Source organism: Lycium barbarum, chromosome 5, assembly GCF_019175385.1.
Source record: "Lycium barbarum isolate Lr01 chromosome 5, ASM1917538v2, whole genome shotgun sequence".
NCBI lineage: Eukaryota > Viridiplantae > Streptophyta > Magnoliopsida > Solanales > Solanaceae > Lycium > Lycium barbarum.
In genome coordinates, this window is record NC_083341.1 from 82,244,122 (window position 1) to 82,266,949 (window position 22,828).

Below are 22,828 nucleotides of genomic sequence, written 5' to 3' on the forward strand. Positions count from 1 at the left end.
GTCGGGAGACTCATCTCCATAAGTGTCAAATACGGGTGGTGTGTCATATTCAAATTCACTATCAACTTTGTTGACACCCAATTTTGTCCCGCCTTTCTTCCAAAATATTTATTTGCGTTTCTAATATTTTTGACAACTTAAGAATAGTTATTTATACTTTACTACAATTATTAGCTTTCTATTAATATCGTCGTTTTTCATTATCCTACTATAGTCATTAGCTATTATCATTTTTATTACCGTTATTACTATTACTATTACTATTATTATTATTATTATTATTATTATTATTATTATTATTATTATTATTATTATTATGATTATTATTATTATTTTCGTTATATTGCATCACTTTTAACATCTTACGCACCACATTTATTTTATATATCTAGACGATAGCATTACTTACTGTTGAACTTTAAAAAGAAAAATATTATCGCGCGGCTATTCCGATATCGTATAATTTTGTTTGAGTACTAATAAATATATTTTTCATATTAGGTAATACTTTACCACGCGTTAATATGTAATTAACTAAAGAAGTGTCTTTCATCTTGATTTAGGAACCCAAATAACTATAAGGAAGAAAGCATGTTAAGTCCAAGACAAATAGGCTTCATACTAGCCCAAGTCATATAAAATATGATCCTAATTTGGTCAATAATGGCCCAAAATGAGTAGCCCATTCGGCCAAATAAATGGCCCACCTGAACATTTCTTAAAAAATAGGTCCAATATACAGCCCACTACCCTTTAAACCGACCCGACCCGACCCGACCCGTTCATCTAAAACCAACTAGGGTTGCATTCATCACCCATCAGCTGCGCCTCCCTCTCCCTCTCCATTTTTGGCTAAACCTTCCACTTTCTTTAGCCACGGACAGAGATTGTTCATCCCATTTCCGTGCAAACTTTCACTGATTCAGAACCTTTTCCATTCCTTTGGTGAATATAGACGCATCAAAATCTTTAAGGACCAGAGAAGATCTATCCATTTTGAGCAAAGTCTGAATCAATCACGTGAAGAAACCTCAAACGTTCGGATTTGCACGAGTTTTGACTCAACTTTGAATTATTTTTTTTATTTCGAATTCCCGCTCGTTAGAGCCCTAACCCTAGAATTCTTCTCCTATAAATGCATCTTAAACCTTGAGCCGCAGAGGGGAGGAGACACGAAATTTACCTTGGCTTCATGATCTAAACTGTGGTTTTCAAAGTTTTGGAGCAGTCAATGTGTCTCATTAAAAAAAAAATTGAAACTTCGCTCGTCGTGTTTTGAGTTTGAAAGTTTGAAACTTTTTGTTAATCGAAGCGGGTTTGGGTTCGTCGTGTTTTGAGTGTGGATCCGGGGCCTGAAAGCTCTAGTTCGCTACACACGAAATAGGTCAGTCACCTTATTCTTTTTATATTTACACGAAATCTGGATGAAGTTGTGTTTCAATGTGTGCGACGCACTGTTAGTTTCATGTTAATTGCTTTCGTCTTTCGACGTTACGAAATAAAAAATACATAGTAGAACCTTAGGGAAATCTGCGTTTACATTTGAAGGTCTCTTTCTCTTCAGGTGCTTGGATGATGAAGTGTTATAACATTTAATTTCTACTTAAAGTCATGTTGACTACTTAGATATTGAATAAGTAGTTGCTTTTAGTCTGTACCTGGTGGTTCCATTACACAATTTATAGTTGTTGTTCCTAGAAATGCCATACTCTTTGTGCTTTTCATCAATGAAGCATGCCTTTCGCTTACTTGCTGGATCAGTCTACTCCCCTTTAGCTTTTTAAATTGGACAAGATAAGAGTAAATATTTCCTTATCCCCCCATTTTCTGCTAGATTTTTGTGTGGGCAAACTAATCCATGAATTAATGACATATAGGAGCAGACTTAGTAGTTTAGTTTAAACCAAAAGAATGATTGTTTGAATTGTCATTAAGAAGTCAGAGCTTCTACATGTGACTAAGTTTCCTGCATCTTTTTTTTTTTTAACTAATTAAGCATTAACATTGGTCTTAATCATTCATTAAGTGTTTTAAATAATGAAGTTACTGATTAATGGCTTATTTTTTGTATAATCATACTTCTTTAGTTCAGTAACCTCTTCTTATTCTTGTTGAGTGTTTCTTTTCTGTTTATGGCTTTATTTAGGTCCCTTTAGATCATTATTGTGCTCCAAAATTGTGTGTTTGAACTCTTGGAAGTGGACTGACATGAGTATTAAGTAGCTAGTTGTTTGTTGAACCAGACCTATTTTTTTTTAGTTCAAAATTGGGTCAAAGAATGTGTATTAAAATCCAGTTATACTACCTAAACCTCTCAAGTGAAGTTTGATTTCAAATGAGTAAGTTTCTTGTCAAAAGGATAGAAAAGTTTCAGGGAATAATGTGCGCTCACTGTTTTGTTAGTAAAAGATGATTTGAATAGGCTCTCTTTTGGTATTCTTAAAAAACGAGGTAGAACAGGGAGTTGATAATGGTTTTCACTTAAGATTCAGCTTCAAATATGTAATGTTACCTAAACTGATGCTTTTTATGTGCTTAAGGACAAAATATGTCTTCCTAGGTAATGAGTAGTAACTTCTGCAGCTAACTTATGTGTTATGAGATTGTTACTTAGCTTCAAGACAATGCTAATTCCTAGAATGATTTGTCACTCTTTTCTTAGAGTAATTGAAGTTGTCTTAGTTTAAGCACTATCCTTTTTGAAAGTTTTCTGTCCATTGCAATTGATATTCACTTATAAATTCTGTTGAGTTTTAGAATATTTTCAGCATCTTTAAAACTATCCCTTTGAATGATTTCCTTACTTGCATCTTCACTGCCTTTGGTCGTTATCTTACTGGTTGAAATACATAGACTGAGAATTAAAATGCTGAAATCTTTGCTTTTACCCTCAAATATGCTGACAAAGAATTCCATGAATGTCATGTTGAGATTTCTTCCTCTTCCAATTAGCTGTTGCTTGTATGATTAAAATAGTAGTAAAATAGCTCTAAATCCCACCTCATCTTTTTGGTCCTCGTTAGTTATTGAGTGCTGGTCACCTGTCCTCTATTATAATAATTGAACCTGAGTAGTGCATCTGATGTCTGATTTGGTTCTCTTAAGAGTCCTGTTTTTCTCTAATGAGGTCACTGTTTTAGTCATTTGGAAGATTCACGTTTTGTTCATCTTTCTCATATGGTTAAGGGACTTATCTTGCCAGTGCCTTTGTTTTGGTTTAAATTAGTTTGAGGAGTTGGAAAGATAGAAATACAAGTTATGTGGTCTTCTTTGTTTATCATCTACTGGTATATGAGTTTCCAGCTTTAACTTGTTTAGAGGTCAAAATACTTTCCATGCATAAAATTAGAACTGTGGCCTAAATCAGTGTTCCTAGCCCTCTTACTTTACTTAACTGTCTTAGACCTGTGAGGTGTCCGAATGATTTTTAAGATCTGCTGCAACTTCCTTTATACCTACTGTTAACGTATGTATTCGGAAGTTTAACATCATACGTGTTTCGCCTTATTTAACAGTTACGTACGTTTCTAATCCTTATTATATTTTCCGTTTACATGTACACTTTGGAGCAAATGGAGTCATAAATCGGGACTCTCTCAAAACGGAGTTTCAAAATGAGACTCGGCGCTATTATCATACTCGTGCATGGAGTCTACACATTCTATATTTCCTGAATCACACCAGACAAGCAAAATCCGTGCATTGGAGTCGCCTGTGGCGACTTCTCTTTTTATATGTTCACTTTGTTTCCTTTTCTTCTTGTTATTTTTGTTTATGTGATTTGGGCTGTTTTGGTCGGACATATTGCTTAACATAGGATTAATCAGGAATATTTCACTTAACCCCTTTAGAATTTCCACTCTTATTATTAATGGAGAATTTATTCTATTTTATGGAGTATTTACCTCATACATTTATGTCTTTAAAGAATTAGCCAAATATTTGCGGGTGGGTGCGTATATATATATAAAAAATGATTTGTGCAAACTGTTTTTAGTGCATCTTTGAAATTAGATTTTAACTATATTTCTTATCTTATGAAGCTTTTTTTTTTTACCAAGTCTGGACCCATTATTTTTAACGAAAGGGATTTTAAAGCTATTTTGCGAATTAATATTAGCTAGTTGGTCACTTAGTATTATTTTCATTAGTTAAACAAATTGATACTTTAACAGTGAGGTATTTTAGATTTTAAAGATCTTGACTGGCGCTAAAATCATTTTCTGCATATACTACCTTAATTAACTTAACTACTATTATCCTTATAAATCTCCCTTCGTAACATTATTAATATCAGCATATAGTTGCTAGTTATTTTCTTAAATACCTAAAAGGCTATATCTACATTTCCTTAGCTTTAATTTCATTAACTTAAGTTTGGCCGGTTAACCGTATTTAAGCGGATCTTAAAGGATGTTTTACCCCTTCCCTTTAGGATAACTAAGAACCCTTACCTAGAATCATTAAGTTAAATAGACTATTAATCGGAGTTAATTTTTAGCACTTACTTAGTTAAATAGGTGTCCTAATTCACCGTTAAAATAATTAGGTGGTGACTCCTTAAATTAAATAATTAGGAATCACCAATATGTTGTACTCCGCTTTGACCCGATTAAAATGGGGTATAACAGCTTAACCATAGCAAACTTAGGTTAATTAAGTTATTGTGCTTTAGTTGTTCCTCTTATGTAGGTTGTTTTTTAAATTTTATGTGATATTTTTGTTATTTGCTTTAACTATTTCTTTTATGTGAATTCTTGTAATTATGTGTTACCGCTTTCTTTAACTGTCATTCCGTTCATATTTTCTCCACTTCTGGAAACTCACACTCTCACACGTACACGCGAGGTGTCTTTTGCGCACCCGCAAATTTCTTTCAAAATCCCAAAATTTAGGAGAGTTGGCATATGCGCGGGGTGTCCGAATTCCCGGTGACCGCGTAGCCTTCTCACTCGAGTAGTCTGCTCGGAAGCCTTGTGTCTAGTAAGCCAAATCTTAGAAAACTTAAGATAGAGCCATGCCACCAATTCTATTTAAGTCATGCATGCATAAACCTTAGGTGGGTCGGTCCTTGGTATCGACTCCATAATTAGGAAACCTACCAAATTGTCGACGGGTTTCATAACCCAACAACCAACAAGCATATTATGTGTAACGTGATAATGATAGAAGGATCCAAGCCTAACCTTGACGTGCCGAGTTTGGAAATCATTTCTTTTTCTTTTTTGTAGGATGGATTTCGTCCCTCAGATCCCCAAGGTTAAGATGGTCAGTGGTGTCCCAAGCAAGCTGAGGATATGGTGGGAAGATTTGGACCTGGGTAGTAGACTGGCTGTCACGAGGAGGTTGAGGTTCCTCACTTCACTGTTCCAAATTACTCCCGACAAACAAGTGATTAGAGCGTTACTTCAATTCTGGGATCCAGATCGAGTTGTCTTCAAATTTAAGGATTTTGAACTCACATCCACATTGGAAGAAATAAGTTATTTTACAAATTTGGAATACCAAGGGAGAGGTCAGATTATCCCACACAGTCAATCAGGGAAGAAATTTCTCCGCTACTTAGGGTTGAAGAACACTAAAGAACTCCGATGCTTCGAGAATAATTGGGTCTCTTTGGATTATTTGTATGAGAGGTACGGTCGTCAAGATGGTTACAAGCTATTCAAAAAGGAATTCTCATGCACTCCCGCCCATTGGCAAGTTAGACGTCCCATTGTATTTGTTGTTGCCTTACTTGGGACTTTGGTATTCCCACGTGAATACGGGAAGATCAGTACTTGCATATGTTCGGTTGCTCGAGCACTTTTTGAAGGAGTTGACGGTGCGCAACTTACCTTAGTCCCCATGATTTTGGCAGAAATACTTCGGGCTCTAGGAAAATGTAAGAGAGGTGAAACAAATTTCTTTGAAGGTTGGAATCTTCTCCTCCAGATGTGGGCAATGGAGCATTTTTACCAACGTCCAAATATGGCAGACATATGCTTCAGTGAATCAAACAAAATTGGTAGTTTTTATGAAAGAACGAAACTGTTTGTATCTCCAGTTGGCACTAATGATTGGTATGAGTTCTTGGCGTCCCGAACTGGTGATCAAATCCAATGGAAGTACCCCTTGCTATCACGTACCACGGCCTACATAAGAGGTAGGAGGCTTTACTATATTGAGCTTATTGGGTTGAAAGGACTTCAGGCATACGCTCTGGTACGCGTACTTCGACAGTTCGGTATAGATCAAGTAATCCATCTCCAAGCTAATATGAGTGGTTCTGAAATCCTTTTTGGGCCAGACTTCAAAGTTCCTAGAGCTGGCCAAATTCTCGATGAATGGGATAATATTGATCCGATAAGTATTGGGGCTGGACCGGCAGGAGGTATCCTAGAATATCATGCATGGCTGCAAGAAGACTGGTAACGTAGATCCTAGCCCAGCAGGTGAATCGGGCTTCGAGGATATTGGGAAGACAATTTGGATAAGATAGTCTCGCTTAGGGACCATGGTTTTCACTCCCGAGATGTGGGCTCAAATGGCTAATATAATGCAGTATTTGGGGAATGCGGGAGCAGGGCCTAGCAATGACGGAGCATCATCTTCAGTTCAGCCGCCAGCATGATCATGTGCGAAAGATCTAGGCCAAGTCTTAGGATTGTCTTTACATTATGTCACCTTTTATGTATTTTGGTTTATTGTATCATCAATGTACTCACTTTTGTTATTTCAATGAAACTTGGCCTTTTATTTCCAAACTCGAGTGTCTCAATTTAACGGTTTGGATCACTCTATCATAATCTCGAATATTTGGCGTTAGGCCTACCTCTGGCACAAAGGAGGTCCCGTGCATAATAGGTCGTGCTATGATTGCTACATTTCTCTTTTACTATGTGATTTGTTTGCTATGTAATATACGTATCTTTCAACATTATTTGTCAAATGTTGACATTATTTTATTTAAAGTAGCAATCATTCACACTATACTAACGTAGTTTTCTTCAATTTTGAAGGTTTTCTTTTATTTTGATTATTGCCCCCAAAGGTTGATTCGTGTTGACTGCGAACTGGCGGATCACCCATACTTCACAAGATTAAAAGCACGTGCAACCAACAACATGAATGATTCAGGTGCATCTGAACAGACTGTCTTGGGACTTATCACCGTTCCGAGAGACGAACCTGAGGCTTCGGAGGGAAGGAATGCTGATGAACTCATCGCCCAATTGATGCAACAAATGGCCAACATGCAAAGTGAAATTGAGCGACTGCGAAATCTCACCAACCTGTCCATTACCCTCAACACTCCTCATCATGAACAGAAAACAAGTGCGACAATCCCACCATCTTTTTAGCCTGTTGACTCGCCCGCCCTTCAACCCTTTCCCTCAAACCCTCCACTTCACACAATCAATCCAAGCGCTATTAATTCGCCCCCCATCCCACAACAAACTAACCTACAACAAACCATCTCACAACAATCTAATCCACAACAAGCCATCCTACAACCAACTAACTCACAACAAGCCATCCCGCAACAAAATAACCCGCAACAAGCTAACCCACAACAAGTCAACTTTCAACAAGCCAATCCATTACCCTTTACCACTCCGTATGTTCCTCAGCATTCAGTTATCCGAACTATCCCACTCAGCCAGACCACCCCACTTACCCAAAGCTACCAAGCAACCCAACACATACCGTTGGCACACGCTGCTAACCATAACACGCAGTATGTGCCACCGGTATATGTAACGGAAGCTCAACCTTTCACTACCCAATTTCAGGTCGTGCAGCATCCAGAGGCTGATCCTTATGAGGAGATGGAAAGGGAAGCTAGGGCGAAATCAGACGAGAATGTTGCAAATGAGATTCGTAGTCTGAAGGAAGCATTTAGAAGCATCCAAACCCACAAGGGATGTGAAGGACTTGAATACGAGGATCTGTGTATTCATCCCGATGTTGAGTTGCCTGCTGGATATAAGGTGCCAAAATTTGATATGTTTGATGGGAAAGGAAATCCTCGGGCTTATTTGAGATCGTACTGTGATAAGCTTGTTGGAGTGGGGAAAGATCAAGCCATTAGGATGAAGCTGTTTATAAGGAGCTTGAAAGGAGAAACACTTGATTAGTACACATGCCAAGATCAACAGAAATGGCGTAGTTGGGGAGAGATGGCGCAAGAATTCATGGATAGGTTCAGGTTTAACACTGAGACTGTCCCAGACAGATTCGATTTGATGAAGTTGGAAAGGAAGTCAACAAAAACTTTCAGAGAATATGCTATGCGTTGGAGAGTATAAGCCGTGAAAGTCCAGCCCCCAATGGCGGAAAGTGAGATGACGACGCTTTTTGTACAATCCCTAAAAGATGCAACATACTATGAAAGGCTAATAAGTGTCATCAGGCAAAAGTTTTCTAAAGTTATTAGGATGGGAGACTTCATAGAAGAAGGTATCAAGACGGGAAGAATCACAAATTTGGCAGCCTTGCCAGCAACAAATAAGGCCATTCAATCAGATTCAATCGGGGGAGCAGCTAAGAAGAAGAAGGACGGAGTGTCCGCGGTCATGACCATCCAGGAACGTTGACCAAACCAGATGTTAACCTACCAATACCCTTCATCCCAGCCTTCATATTACAGCCAATACGCCCAAGACATTCAGTCTTATTATCAACCTCCACCCACTCCCTATCCTGTTTACCACACCTAGCCAACATATTACCCACCTCGAGCACCTGCCTATCAAAGCCCATCACAATACCAGCCAACCTACCCGCCTCAACCCCAATACCATCCACAAAATCGTCCGCAAAATGCACCCAGACCTTGCCCAAACTTTGAAAGAAAACCAGCCAAAACTTATACACCATTAGCCGAACCTTTAGCACAATTATACGAAAGGTTGAGAACCGCAGGGATACTCCAGCCGATTCAAGGAAGAGTTCCTAACCCCCTTCCAGGATGGTATGATGGGACTAAGCATTGTGCATATCATTCAGGAGTTGCCGGACATGATACTGAAAATTGCCTTACTCTCAAAGATAAAACCGAGGCATTAATCAAAGAAGGAGTCATCCAGCTCAAATAAGCTCCCCCAAATATAAACAACAATCCTCTACCCAATAATGGTGATGCAAATGTGAACAGGATTACCATTGATGAAGATTGTAACTTGGAAGGGACTATTGTATCGGTCAAAAAAGAGGAAAGGGTTGAATCGTCAGCCTTTATTGCTCCCGTAATAATAGTCCAAATGAGGGCACCAATTGAAGTGGAAGTGCTTACTCCAAGACCTAGGATCACAACCTTAGTTGCCCAGGCACCTTCTTTCAACACCAAAGCAGTTCCTTGGAATTATTCGTCTGATGAAAGGAACAAAGAAAAGGAAAAATTAGTTGTAGAAACTGTTGCTGCTGGAATAATAAGATCTGGGCGGTGTTATGCCCCCGAAGAGGTAGCACGAGGAGCACCGAATAAAAAAAACAGCCAAAAGAAGACTGTGACTGAGGCTGAAGTAGAAGAATTCTGGAGGAAAATGCCAACTAAGGAATATTCCATTGTAGAACAACTAAAGAAAAGACCAGCCCAAATTTCTTTATTGTCATTGTTGATGAATTCTGAAACTCACAGGAGCGCTTTAGTGAAGGTACTAAATGAAGCTTATGTTCCAGCCGAGACCTCTAGCGAGAAATTTCAGCCATGGTTGGAGAAGTCCTAGAAGCCCACAAAGTCTCTTTTCATGACGATGAGTTGCCACCTGAAGCCCTGGGGCACAACAAGGCATTGAACATTATAGTCAAATGCAGGGATAAATTCATTTCTAAAGTATTGATTGATGGGGGTTCAGCTGTTAACATATGTCCTGTCATTACTCTTCGAGCTTTAGGAATTGATATCGGGAAACTTCGTGACAGTCACGTGAGGGTTAAAGGTTTAGATGGAGCTCAAAGAAGTGTCGTAGGGAAAATTGACTTAGCATTGGAAATTGGACCCGTGGAGTTCACAGTGGAATTTCAAGTGATGGATATATCCGCCAGTTACAACTTGCTAATAGGAAGGCCATGGATCCATATGGCTGGTGCAGTCCCTTCTACCCCGCATCAAAATTTGAAATTTGTCTGGAATCATCAAGAAATTGTGATCCATGGAGAAGGCAACAATTCGATCTATCCCGAAAACTCAATTCCTGTTATTGAAAGTGTAGAAAGGCTAGATGGATCTGTTTTCCATATTAAGGAAACCATGTGTACTACTCAAGCTGAAAGGGTAAAATTGCCACGTGTGCTTATGATGGTGCCTTGGGAAATGTTGAAGAATGGTTTTAAGCCTGGTCGAGGTCTCGAAGTAAACTTGGATGGAATAGTAGAACTAATTCAATTACCCGGTCAGAAGGATACTTTTGGTCTTGGATACGAACCCACTCTTGAAGAAATCTCATTGGCTAGTCTAAAAAAAAGGTGATATTCCCTTGCCAAAGCCTGTCCCTCTCCTGAATCAGTCATTTTTCAAGGCATCCGTCACCCAAGTATCAGAGGAAGCTGCTGAAGACAACCTCGTGGAAGGTCTCAAGAATCTATTCATTGCCGAGGAAGAAGTTGAATGCAATATGATTCTGGATGATTGCCCTGAAACTCCAACTATCTGGGATGCTGAGCCTGGAGATGCTTTAAACAATTGGACTTGTACCCCGCCCCCGGTTCTCAGGGAGTCTTGGTAGATGATTTGTATTAGTATTTAATGAAATAATGCGATTCAAAATTGAGGCCTGAATCGCGTTTATGCTTTTGTTGTGTTTTGCCTCCACCTTTTGAAAGCTTAAATGCCAAATCCAAACTATGTTTTTCTATTTCTTATTCCGTCTTTATTTAATTAATTTCTCTTTTATTTTTTCAGTAATCAAACTAGTAAATCTGCTGATACTGTGAATGTGACACGTAATGAAACAAGCGAGCCCATCGTAAATGCCGAACAAGACTCTGAAGAATATGAAGAGGACATGCAACCTGAAGAGTTAACTAAAGATTTTGAACATTTTGAGGATACGCAAAAACCAAATTTGGATGAAACAGAGGCCTTAAACTTGGGAGATTCAGAAACAATGAGGGAAACAAGAATTAGCGTCCATTTAACTCCGCCACAAAGGGAAGAATTTATCAACCTTTTGAGACAATATATAGACATGTTCGCTTGGTCTTATGATGATATGCCGGGTCTAAGCACAAACATTGTTTCTCATAAGTTGCCTATTGATCCATATTGTCCTCCGGTGAAACAAAAGAAAAGAAATATTAAACCAGATTTGAGTTTAAAAGTCAAGGAAGAAGTCTCCAAGAAATTTAATGCAAAGGTCATTCGAGCTATAAGGTATCCCACTTGGCTAGCCAATATCATGCCTGTACCAAAGAAGGATGGCAAAGTCAGGGTATGCGTGGATTATCGGGATCTCAACAAAGCTAGCCCGAAAGATGATTTCCCCCTCCCAAATATTCACATACTTATTGCTAACTGTGAGAAGCATGAGTTGCAGTCATTCATTGATTGCTTCGCAGGATATCACCAAATTCTGATGGATGAAGAAGATGCTGAGAAAACGGCATTCATCATACCTTAGGGAGTATACTATTATCGAGTGATGCCTTTTGGACTCAAGAATGCAGGTGCCACCTATATGAGAGCCATGACTACCATTTTTATGACATGATCCATAAGGAGATTGAAGTCTATGTGGACGATTTCATCATCAAGTCACGAAAGAGTTCAGATCACTTGACGGATTTGAAGAAGTTCTTTGACAGGTTGAGGCGATACAATTTGAAATTAAATCCCGCAAAGTGTGCATTTGGTGTTCCTGCTGGGAAGCTGTTAGGTTTTATTGTGAGCAGGAGGGGTATAGAATTGGATCCTTCAAAGATAAAGGCTATTCAAGACTTGCCTGCCCCAAAGAGTCGAAAGGACATGATGAGTTTCCTCGGTCGTCTCAACTACATTAGTCGGTTCATAGCACAATCGATAGTAATATGTGAGCCAATAATCAAGTTATTGAAGAAGGATGCTGCTACCAAATGGACGGAAGATTGCCAACGAGCTTTTGATAGAATAAAAGAGTATTTGTCTAATCCGCCGGTTTTGGTGCCTCCAGAAGCCGGAAGACCTTTGTTATTATATTTGTCTGTGTTAGCGAATGCATTTGGATGCGTGTTGGGACAACATGATGAAATGGGAAAGAAGGAGCAAGCGATATACTATTTGAGCAAGAAGTTCACGCCTTATGAGGCCCGATATACTTTGTTGGAATGCACCTGCTGTGCTTTGACTTGGGTTGCACAAAAGTTGAGACATTACCTGTCTGCATATACTACTTATCTCATCTTAAGGATGGATCCACACAAGTATATCTTTCAGAAGCCTATGCCTACTGGGAAGTTAGCCAAATGGCAAATTTTGCTAAGCGAGTTTGATATTGTATATGTTACCCAAAAGGCTATCAAAGGGAAGGCAATAGCCGATCATCTTGCTGAAAATCCCGTAGATGAAGAATACATGCCCCTTAAGACTTATTTCCCGGATGAAGAGGTGTTATTTGTCGGAGAAGATATCTCAGAGGAATATCCAGGGTGGAGAATGTTCTTTGATGGGGCTGCAAACTCCAAAGGAGTTGGCGTTGGAGCAGTCTTAGTTTCGGAGTCAGGCCAGCATTATCCAATTTCAAGTTTCCGTGCACCAACAATATGGCAGAGTATGAGGCGTGTATTCTTGGACGCAGAATGGCCGTTGATATGAACATACAAGAATTATTGGTTATAGGTGATTCTGACTTATTGGTTCATCAAGTACAAGGCGAATGGACTACTAAGAACGTGAAGATACTTCCGTACCTGCATTGCGTGAAGGATTTTTGTAAGAGATTTATCCAGGTGGAATTCAAACATGTCCCAAGGGCTCATCATGAGTTCGCTGATGCTTTGGCAACCTTGTCCTCTATGATTCAGCACCCGGACAAGAATTACGTAGATCCTATCAAGGTGAATGTGCAAGATCAGCATGCTTATTGTTTCCATGTAGATGAAGAACCTGATGGAGAGCCTTGGTACTATGACATTATGAAGTATCTCAAGGCAGGAGACTATCCAGAAGGCATAACCGGTGTTCAGAAGAGAACACTTCGAAGATTAGCAAATCACTTTTTCTTAAATGGAGAAATCCTTTATAAGAGGACTCCGGATTTAGGATTGTTAAGGTGTGTTGATGCCAAAGAAGTGGTCAAGTTGATTGAAGACGTGCATGGCGTTACGTGTGGGCCTCATATGAATGGTTTTACTCTAGCTAAGAAAATTCTACGAGCTGGCTATTTCTGGATGACTATGGAAATAGACTGCATTCGTTTTGTGCAAAAGTGTCACCAATGTCAGATTCATGGCGATTTGATTCGAGTCCCACCAAATGAGTTAAATGTGACGAGTTATCCTTGGCCATTCGCAGCTTGGGGCATGGATGTCATTGGTCTTATCGATCCTGCCGCGTCAAATGGACATAGGTTCATTTTGGTAGCCATCGACTACTTCACAAAATGGGTAAAAGCATCTTCGTACAAGTCAGTGACGAAGAAGGTAGTGGTTGACTTTGTTCGCAATAGAATCATTTGTCGATTCGGAATCCCTGAGTCAATTATAACAGATAATAGAGCTAATCTTAATAGTGGTCTGATGCGAGAGATTTGCGAAACATTTAAGATTATTCACCGCAATTCCATCCCATACAGACCTCAGATGAATGGAGCAGTTGAAGCAGCCAACAAAAACATCAAGAGAATATTGCGGAAGATGATTGATAATTACAGACATTGGCACGAAAAATTTCCATTGGCCCTTCTCGGTTATCGCACCACTCTTAGGATTTCAACTGGGGCAACGCCTTATCTTTTAGTCTATGGGACAGAGGCTGTGTTACCTGCAGAGGTAGAGATACCATCTTTGAGAATTATCCAAGAAGCTGAGTTGAGTGATGCCAAGTGGATACAAAATCGATATGAACAATTGATGCTCATTGATGAAAAAAGGATGAATGCAGTTTGTCATGGACAACTTTATCAAAACAGAATGGCCAAAGCTTTCAATAAGAAGGTAAGACCGAGACAATTCAAACAAGGGAAATTGGTGCTGAAGCGCATATTCCCACACCAAAATGAAGCTAAGGGAAAATTTGCACCTAACTGGAAAGGGCCTTACATGGTTCATCGAGTACTAACTGGAGGAGCGCTAATTCTAGCAGAAATGGATGGCGAAGTGTGGCCGAAAGATATCAATGCAGATGCCGTCAAGAGATACTACATTTAGGAGCTTTTCGTTTATTTTATATGTAATATCCTGTAATGTCTTTCTATGTAATGAAAACTACGTTCCCTCGGTGGGATACGTAAGAAACCTATATCGGGTTTGGTCTTTTAAGATAGAAATTTCTAAAAATTTCCATTTGTATGTTATGAACTACGCCTCACCTGATTCCCATGGTGGGATACGTAGGCGGCCTACACAGGCTTCGGTCACATTATTAGAAAACCCCAAATTTTATTTTTCCTTGTATGTTTCGAACTACGCTTGACCTGATTCCCTTGGTGGGATACGTAGGCAGCCTATATAAGGCTCGGTCTCGCCATGTTAAAAGTTCAATATCCTTCTATGCCAAAAACTGGGACAATTTTTAAGGGCATCATTGCAAAACGACATCGAGAGACATGTGGTCAACAGAGTCATCAGACAAAGGAAGGACTTTGGAGAAAGGACGTTCGCTTTGTTTCATGACGTGTCACGGTTCAAAGTTCCGCAGAAATTATTTATTACTATATACATATTTACCATAAACTTATGCATATTTCCTTTTGAATTAATATGATTTTTAATCAAATAGTTTTATTAGTTGGCCAAGACTTAGAAATAGGCGAAGGTTACAAGTCCAGACAAAGCTGGAAGCACGAAGCATCAAGAACTGGATCTTCAAAGTCAACGCGAATCAACCTCCCCCCGAAACTTACAAATTTTCTTTGAGTGCAGGTTTTCAAATTGCAGAAGCTGAAAATATGTAATGTTTGCAGCCTTGCAAAGACTATGTGTCGAACGGTTTGAGTTTTTTTATAACATTTAGGAGAAAATATGCCTCTGAAGTGTCAATAATTCTCGAAATTTACGATAAATTAATGCTTAAGTCTTACAAAAGATTTTCAAATGTATCGATGCACAAATATTTTCTACTGCTTTCAAATGCTCTGCATAAATGCACTGCACATGCACTATTGCTTTCAAATGCTCTGCATAAATGCTTTCAAACGCATTGCACATGAATCGCACTATTGTTTTCAAATGCACTGCACACGCATAGAACTACCGCTTCAAATGCTCTGTATAAATGCTTTCAAATGCAATGCACATGCATTGTACCACTGCTTTCAAATGTTCTGCATAAATTCTTTCAAATGCATTGCATATATATTGCAATACTGCTTTCAAATACACTGCACATGCATTGCATAACTGCTTTCAAAAATGCTTTGCATGCCTGGTTTAAGAAACACTGCACACGCACTGCACAAATGCTTTCCACCGCTTCGCGTAAATGCTTTCAAATGCACATGCCCCACACAAATGCTTTAAAATTCACTGCATAAATGTTTTACACCATGAATCATGTTGGTTTGAAAAATCTCATTTTCATCAATCATTGGGTTTAAAGAAAAACCTCATTATGGCGGCTTATAAAGCCTCATTTTCATAAATCATTCGGTTTAAATAGCCTCATCTTCATATCTGGTTTAAAGCCTCATTTTCATCAATCATCGCCAAAGGCATCATTCTCGTGAATCATCGACAACCTCATTTGCATTAGCCTTAGCTAAGGCTATTTTACATCGCTTTACTTCCGATATTTATTTACTAATTATTTTATCTAGTTTAAGTTTCGCAGGAGCTTTAGCGCAACGTGGAACTATTTCTTCGGCAGTGAACTGGGGCAATTTGTTGGGAAGGGTAATCAAACTTCCCGACAAATTTCAAAGGTCTACCTCGAAAGCTCGTCGCCACCCCCACATATTCCGCTTACATCCATAACCGATCATCGAGTTCACACATTCCAAAATTCTCAAGTTCGATATATTTCCTCAATCATAATACCCAATGTCATCATAATTCAAAACTGGGGAAATATTTTTAAAAGATTTGCATCAGTCATGATTGCTCATTCGCAAGTGTCGTAGCTTCCCAGAACTACACACGACCTGATTCTCGTGCAACCCGAGATATGTAGGCAGCTCGGAGACCGGAGTTCGGCCGCGATTCTCTCAAATTTCCTTTACCCTTATAGTCTCCCAAATTCTTTTAGTCGGGACAAAATGGGCTACTAAGTCAACGTCTTTGCCCGAAAATTCTTTCATCATTACCGGCCAAAGAGGGACAAATTGTTGACACCCAATTTTGTCCCGCCTTTCTTCCAAAGTATTTATTTACGTTTCTAATATTTTTGACAACTTAAGAATAGTTATTTATACTTTACTACAATTATTAGCTTTCTAATAATATCGTCGTTTTTCATTATCCTACTATAGTATTAGCTATTATCATTTTTATTACCGTTATTACTATTACTACTATTATTATTATTATTATTATTATTATTATTATGATTATTATTATGATTATTATTATTTTCGTTATATTGCATCACTTTTAACATCTTACGCATTGCATTTATTTTATATATCTAGACGATAGCATTACTTACTGTTGAACTTTAAAAGAAAAATATTATCGCGCGGCTATTCCGATATCGTATAATTTTGTTTGAGTACTAATAAATATATTTTTCATATTAGGTAATACTTTACCACGCGTTAATATGTAATTAACTAAAGAAGTATCTTTCATCTTGATTTAGGAACCCAAATAACTATAAGGAAGAAAGCATGTTAAGTCCAAGACAAATAGGCTTCATACTAGCCCAATTCATATAAAATATGATCCTAATTTGGTCAATAATGGCCCAAAATAAGTAGCCCATTCGGCCAAATAAATGGCCTATCTGAACATCTCTTAAAACATAGGTCCAATATACAGCCCACTACCCTTTAAACCGACCCGACCCGACCCGTTCATCTAAAACCAACTAGGGTTGCATTCATCACCCATCAGCTGCGCCTCCCTTTCCCTCTCCATTTTTGGCTAAACCTTCCCCTTTCTTTAGCCACCGACAGAGATTGTTCATCCCATTTCCGTGCAAACTTTCACTGGTTCAGAACCTTTTCCATTCCTTTGGTGAATATAGATGCATCAAAATCTTCTAGGACCAAAGAAGATCTATCCATTTTGAGAAAAGTCTGAATCAATCACGTGAAGAAACCTCAAACGTTCGGATTTGCACGAGTTTTGACTCAACTTTGAATTGTTTTTTTTATTTTGAATTCCTGCTCGTTAGAGCCCTAACCCTAGCATTCTTCTCCTATAAATGCATCTTAAACCTTGAGCCGCAGAGGGGTGCTTTTTAACTATAAGTTTTACTTGTTTTTAAGTAAGTCTATGTCATTTTACGTAGTTTTTGTCATGTTTCAGGTAATACGAGGTCCCTAGAGCCTAAGTGTGGAAAACAAGCAAAAAAGTTGCAAAACTGGAAATAACTGGAAGTTCTGGAAAATACCGTGGAAAAATACTCTACGCGATCGCGCAGAGTACCCACGCGATCGCGCCCACGCGGGAATTGCACTCCACGCGTTCGCGCTGTAATGTAACGCGACCGCGCCCACGCGCGTTGTTAATGACACGCGATCGCGCAGGCTCGACACGCGATCGCGATTAAGGGAGCAGGGGAGCTGACGTCATCCACGCGATCGCGCAGACACATGGCGCGATCGCGTTGAAGGATTTTCGGAAATTTCGACCAGAACTCGAATTTTGACGATTTCTTCCATTCCAGTTCATATAAATAGAAAATTAGGGCAAAAACATTATTATCTTTGGCAGCTCCCACAAGTTGGAGGCTAGGGTTCCTACAAAAATGTTCTCTCTTCTTTTTAATCCTTGTTGATGGAAATCTCTTGGTGACAATTAAGATTGATACTCTTGTTGTGCTTATTTATTCATTTGCATTGTTCTTAATCAAGTAAGTTTTTGCTATTTTAATTATTCTTGTTCATGAATGTTTTCAAGGGATTAGCTAACCTTTGAACTCGCCCATTTACTTTGTTTGAAACTCGGAAGAGGAAACACGGAGTTGGGATAGGATAATTAACATGAATTTGGGGTGTTAACCCTCATCTAATGGAAGTTGACCTAGGAATAGGCAATACCACTTGTAGCCATATTCGGGTGTTCTTAATGCTCCTAATTGCTTGAGGGATCTTCAATTGGGTAGTCTAGTTAATCTTCGGAAGAAGTTAATTTAGAGTCATTATCCGAGGCTAAATAACATAAACTTGCTATTATTTACAATTCGTGAAATAGATTGGATCGTTACTTGAGAAGTAGTTTCCCTCCTTCCATTCTTGTTGCCATTGATCAATTTACTTGCTTTCTAGAGTAGAATTTATATTTCCGTATTTTATCAAAACCTTATAAAAAACCACCATTGATGCGTTCGGGCATAGCTATTGTTAGTGATAATTCCTAATCTGCTTAAATCACCTACATATTGTTCTCTGTGGGATTCGACCCCGACTCATAGTTGGGTAAATTATATTTGCATACGACCGTGCCCATTCTAATTAATAGGGTGGATTTGGACGTTATCAAAAATGGCGCCGTTGCCGGGGAACAATTGGTGTATTTTGGCTAATCTAGGAAATAAGCTAACTTGCTTTGATCCGAACCCGTAAATATTTGTGTTGTTGTTTTCTGTGTTTTATTTTATATAAAAAAAAAATAAAAAAAAATGGCATCTTTCCATGAAAACTTGTTTAGTAATGACTTTTATTGTGAGCATGGCCAAATTGGTGAGTTCAAATTCATGATGGAGTGTCTACTAGGTGAGGGTAATGAAAACCAAAAAACTTTTGAAGAGTACTTGGAAACTAGTCTCCAACTTGGTTTGATGAAAGAAGAAGAAAATCCTCCACGGGCAAATCATTATGAACTACCCAATGCTCAAGATAAAAGGGTAAATCATGAAGATGAGTTTATTGGGAATGCCAAAGAAAAAAATGAATGGGAGTCAACCATTGTTCTGAACAATATGGTTGGTGTTGACCCCAATCTGGGGGAAAAAGAGGATGTCATAGTTCAAAAAGTTCAAGAGCCTTATATTCTGCAATTTGAAAATTCAACAAGAAAAAATGACATTCCTCACTTGAAAGCCAAGAAGTGTAGAATGAACAATATTTTACATGGCGTGATCAGATATTTACCACCCCCCACTGCTCGTGGTCACAAACTTGATTCCAAGTTAGGTGCCCAATTCATAAGCTCCAAATGGCGAGAAAAGCGGTAAAGTTGGTATCCGTCGTGCCGCGACGTTAACTTAAGCGCTTGGTGGGAGGCAACCCATCGTTTTTAAATTTTTTAATCATTTTTGAAATTTGCTTTTTTTTAGAATTGTTTAGTTTATGATTTGTGACTAATCTGCAAAATTTCACAATTTTTGGAGTTGTTTTGAATAGGTTGAGTTTTCAGAACAGCCAAAAATCAGTAGCTGCTGGTTTTTCTGCTTATGTTCTGAATCTGGAAAAACAGGGCCGAATTTTACCCTTCGCGATCGCGCCTCGACACCACGCGATCGCGTTACAAAAAAAAAAAAAAAAAAGAGAGAGTAAATTACTCTGCGCGATCGTGCCACATCATCACGCGATCGCGCAGAGGCGCGTTTTTAAGGAACTAAACAAACCTGGGGGTTAAAATCCCCCATTTTCCTCCCATTGTCTTTCCATTCCCCTAATTCTCTCTCAAACCAACTTCAAATTTTAAGAAAAATTCTTCAACTTGCAACCACAAGGTATGTGATTCCTTCATTGTCTTGTTCTAGGGTTGTTTTTATCATCATTCCATGTTAGAAATTGTGAAAGAATTTTTTTTTCTTTTCTTTCTTTCTTCTTTTACTTGTTTAAGCATGAATATATGATAAAATTGTTGAATTTCTTGTTATATAAATGGTTGTTTGTTGTTGAGTGATGTGAGTTGAGAGATGGGTGCTGATATATGAAAAAAAACAAATGGGGCAAAATACGTGCTTAAAATCATTGAATTGAAGCCCCAAAAATGATGCCCATAACCTGTTTGTGAAAATGTTTCTGAGAATCTGAAATGACTCAGCGCGATCGCGCTGATCATAGACGCGATCGCGCTGAATAAATGGCTCAAATTTGCGCGATCGCGCCAGTTCCTTACGCGATCGCGCTAAAGGAATATCTCGAATTGGCGCAATCGCGCCTGGTTGCCACGCGATCGCGCTGAAGGAAAAATGGCAGTGCCCAAACAGAATGTTCGCGCAGAGCTGCTCAAAACTTGGGGGACCAATTTCCTTAACCCAACTCCTCATTATACATCATTGTAGGTGTTCATATGCATTGTGTTTGTTTTGTAGGTACTTAAACTTAAAAAATGGCTTCATCATCCAGTGCTGCCCAAGTACCCTTGATTGAATATTATGACACCACCACCTTCCAGTCAGCAAAATGTTCGAAGCTGTATGATAGGCTGCTGGGAAAGAGCTTCATTGAAAAGAGGGGCTTTGTAACAGAAAATTTGGAAGAAAAGATGCCCGAGTTCTATGGAAGGTTGGTAACAAGCGGCTGGATACGCTTTGCAGATGAACCAATCAGGGCAAACCATACCCTTGTGCGGGAATTCTACGCAAATGCTGCAGAGGCAGACATTACACATAGGGCAATTGTCAAAGTCAGAGGTGTGGATGTCCTGTGCAATGCCTCAAGAATAAATGCCTATTACAATCTGCAGGATGGTGACAACAGCGAGATGACACAGATGTATGAACAACTGCGGCAACAATGGTTTGTGACCCACCTCCACGGTGGGGAGCAACCAAAGTGGCTGACAACAATGCAGAGAAAGATTGACTCTGCAGAGTTCACTGCTGAGGCCAAAACTTGGCTTGATATTGTCGCATCCAGGGTGTTGCCTTCCAAACATGAGTCAGACGTGCCCATTGAGAGGGCCAAATTAATTTGTACTGTGATGGAAGGGTTGCCTGTCGACGTGGGGAGGCTCATTATGCAAGAAATCCGGGAGGTGGTGCTTGAACGGACTAAGAGTCTATTCTTCCCGTCATTGATCACTTACCTGTGCTCCACTGATGGAGTGCCCACAAGGCCAGGTGACAAAGAAAAGGGGCCTGGGGGACCAATTCATCATTTGAAAAAGAAAGGATCTGTTGCTATACAAAAGAAAAGGAAGATTGATATAGCAGCCTCGTCATTTGGGCAGTTTACATCTACTGCATCAGATTCTACTGGTGGGGCATCTGCTCCTCCTATGGCTATACCAATCCTACCACCAATACAAGAAGCAGCCAGGCCTTTCCAATATATCTCCACCCAGGTCCATGGGATGGACAATCGGCTTCAGCAGCTAGTGGCTAGTCTCCCTGCGGGCCCACATGGAGAAGGCACATCTACAGCTCCCTCTGTTCCTATTGGTCCAACATTAGCAGGTATTGTGGAGGACATGAAGCATATCAAAGAAAAGCAGGGAAAAATAGAGAGGAGGCAGAAAAAGGCAAGGGAGCACGCCAAGAAGCAAAGCAAATTCCTGAACAAAATGATGAGCATTCTGAGGAGTGTATGCGGCGCACAGCATGAAGAGGAGGAAAATGAGGACGATTTTGTCCTGCCAGAGCCCAGCAGCTCCAGTTCAGAGGGTGAGCAGAGATGACCATAGCACGCAGTGCTAGGAGGTATGAAAAAAAAATATTTTGTGTTGATGTACTGCAGTGAGGACACTGCAAGTTTTTTGGTTAGGGGTAGGAACCTCCTCGGCTTTTCTTTGCCAGAGTTCTTTTCCTGAGGGGGGTTTTATTTTGTTGAAACTGGCATGTTTAGGATGTTACTTAGGTTGAATAGAGTAATTTTGTTTTATTTGGTACTACTTGGCAACTAATGGCATGTATTGTGTTTTGTTGAAATTTTTGGACCCCTCGAAATTTTGAAAAATGCATACTTAGAACAGTTATTGTCTGACATGATTGATTCTTTATATGACATTGTGATTATTGGGGTGTTGTGTGTGATGAATTACTACTTAGGAGGTCACAAGTGTAAAAATTATTGTCCTTATGCCGATGTGTGTGTGAAGTGTTAGTTTGATTCTGTTTATGCATGTATAATCTAGAACTTGCCCGGTTGGTCTTGTTTGAAATGCGAAAGTTAGTTTGGTTGTGAAATGATCTTAGGCTTTCTTTGTTGAAATAGTCACTTTGCCTAAATAAGTCTTACCAAAAGTGTTAAATACCCTTAGTTTCCCTTTTGAGCATTTTTGACCTTTTTCTTGGCTAGCAAATTATGAAACCTTACCCTTTGTGAAATTAATCCATCTTCGCACCCGTTCCCTCCTTGATGCTACTAGTTAGATGAGGCAAAATGCATAAGTTGGGGGTGAATTAAATGTGGAGTACATGTTAAAAACATAAGTTGGGGGTGGTGGAGTTTGCTAGTGGAGATTCGATGTGGTAGTTGCGTATATATATATATATATATATATAATATAAAAAAAAAAAAAAAAACAGAAAATTGTAACGCAAAAAGAATTGTAAGTTGGTTAGAAGTAAAACCACATCGAGGTCGAAAACTGAAAGAAAATAAAGGGGTGGAAAGAAAAGAGGCGAATTAAGGTGACAAGATGTTGTAGTGTTCAA

The 22,828-nt window shown here is 39.1% G+C and overlaps 1 protein-coding gene across 1 annotated transcript; it reads left to right on the top strand.

Annotated features, from left to right (window-relative positions):
* Positions 1–828: 828 nt before the first annotated feature.
* Positions 829–6,758, top strand: LOC132641024 (uncharacterized). Its single transcript, XM_060357877.1, has 2 exons — positions 829–1,384; positions 5,232–6,758. Exon 2 carries the CDS (start codon positions 5,233–5,235, stop codon positions 6,412–6,414), a length of 1,182 nt encoding a protein of 393 aa, XP_060213860.1. The 5' UTR covers positions 829–1,384; position 5,232; the 3' UTR covers positions 6,415–6,758.
* The last annotated feature ends 16,070 nt before the right edge of the window (positions 6,759–22,828 follow it).

Bases quoted from the DNA above. Each gene is read 5' to 3' on its own strand.
- LOC132641024 (XM_060357877.1), top strand. From the start codon at position 5,233: ATGGATTTCGTCCCTCAGATCCCCAAGGTTAAGATGGTCAGTGGTGTC.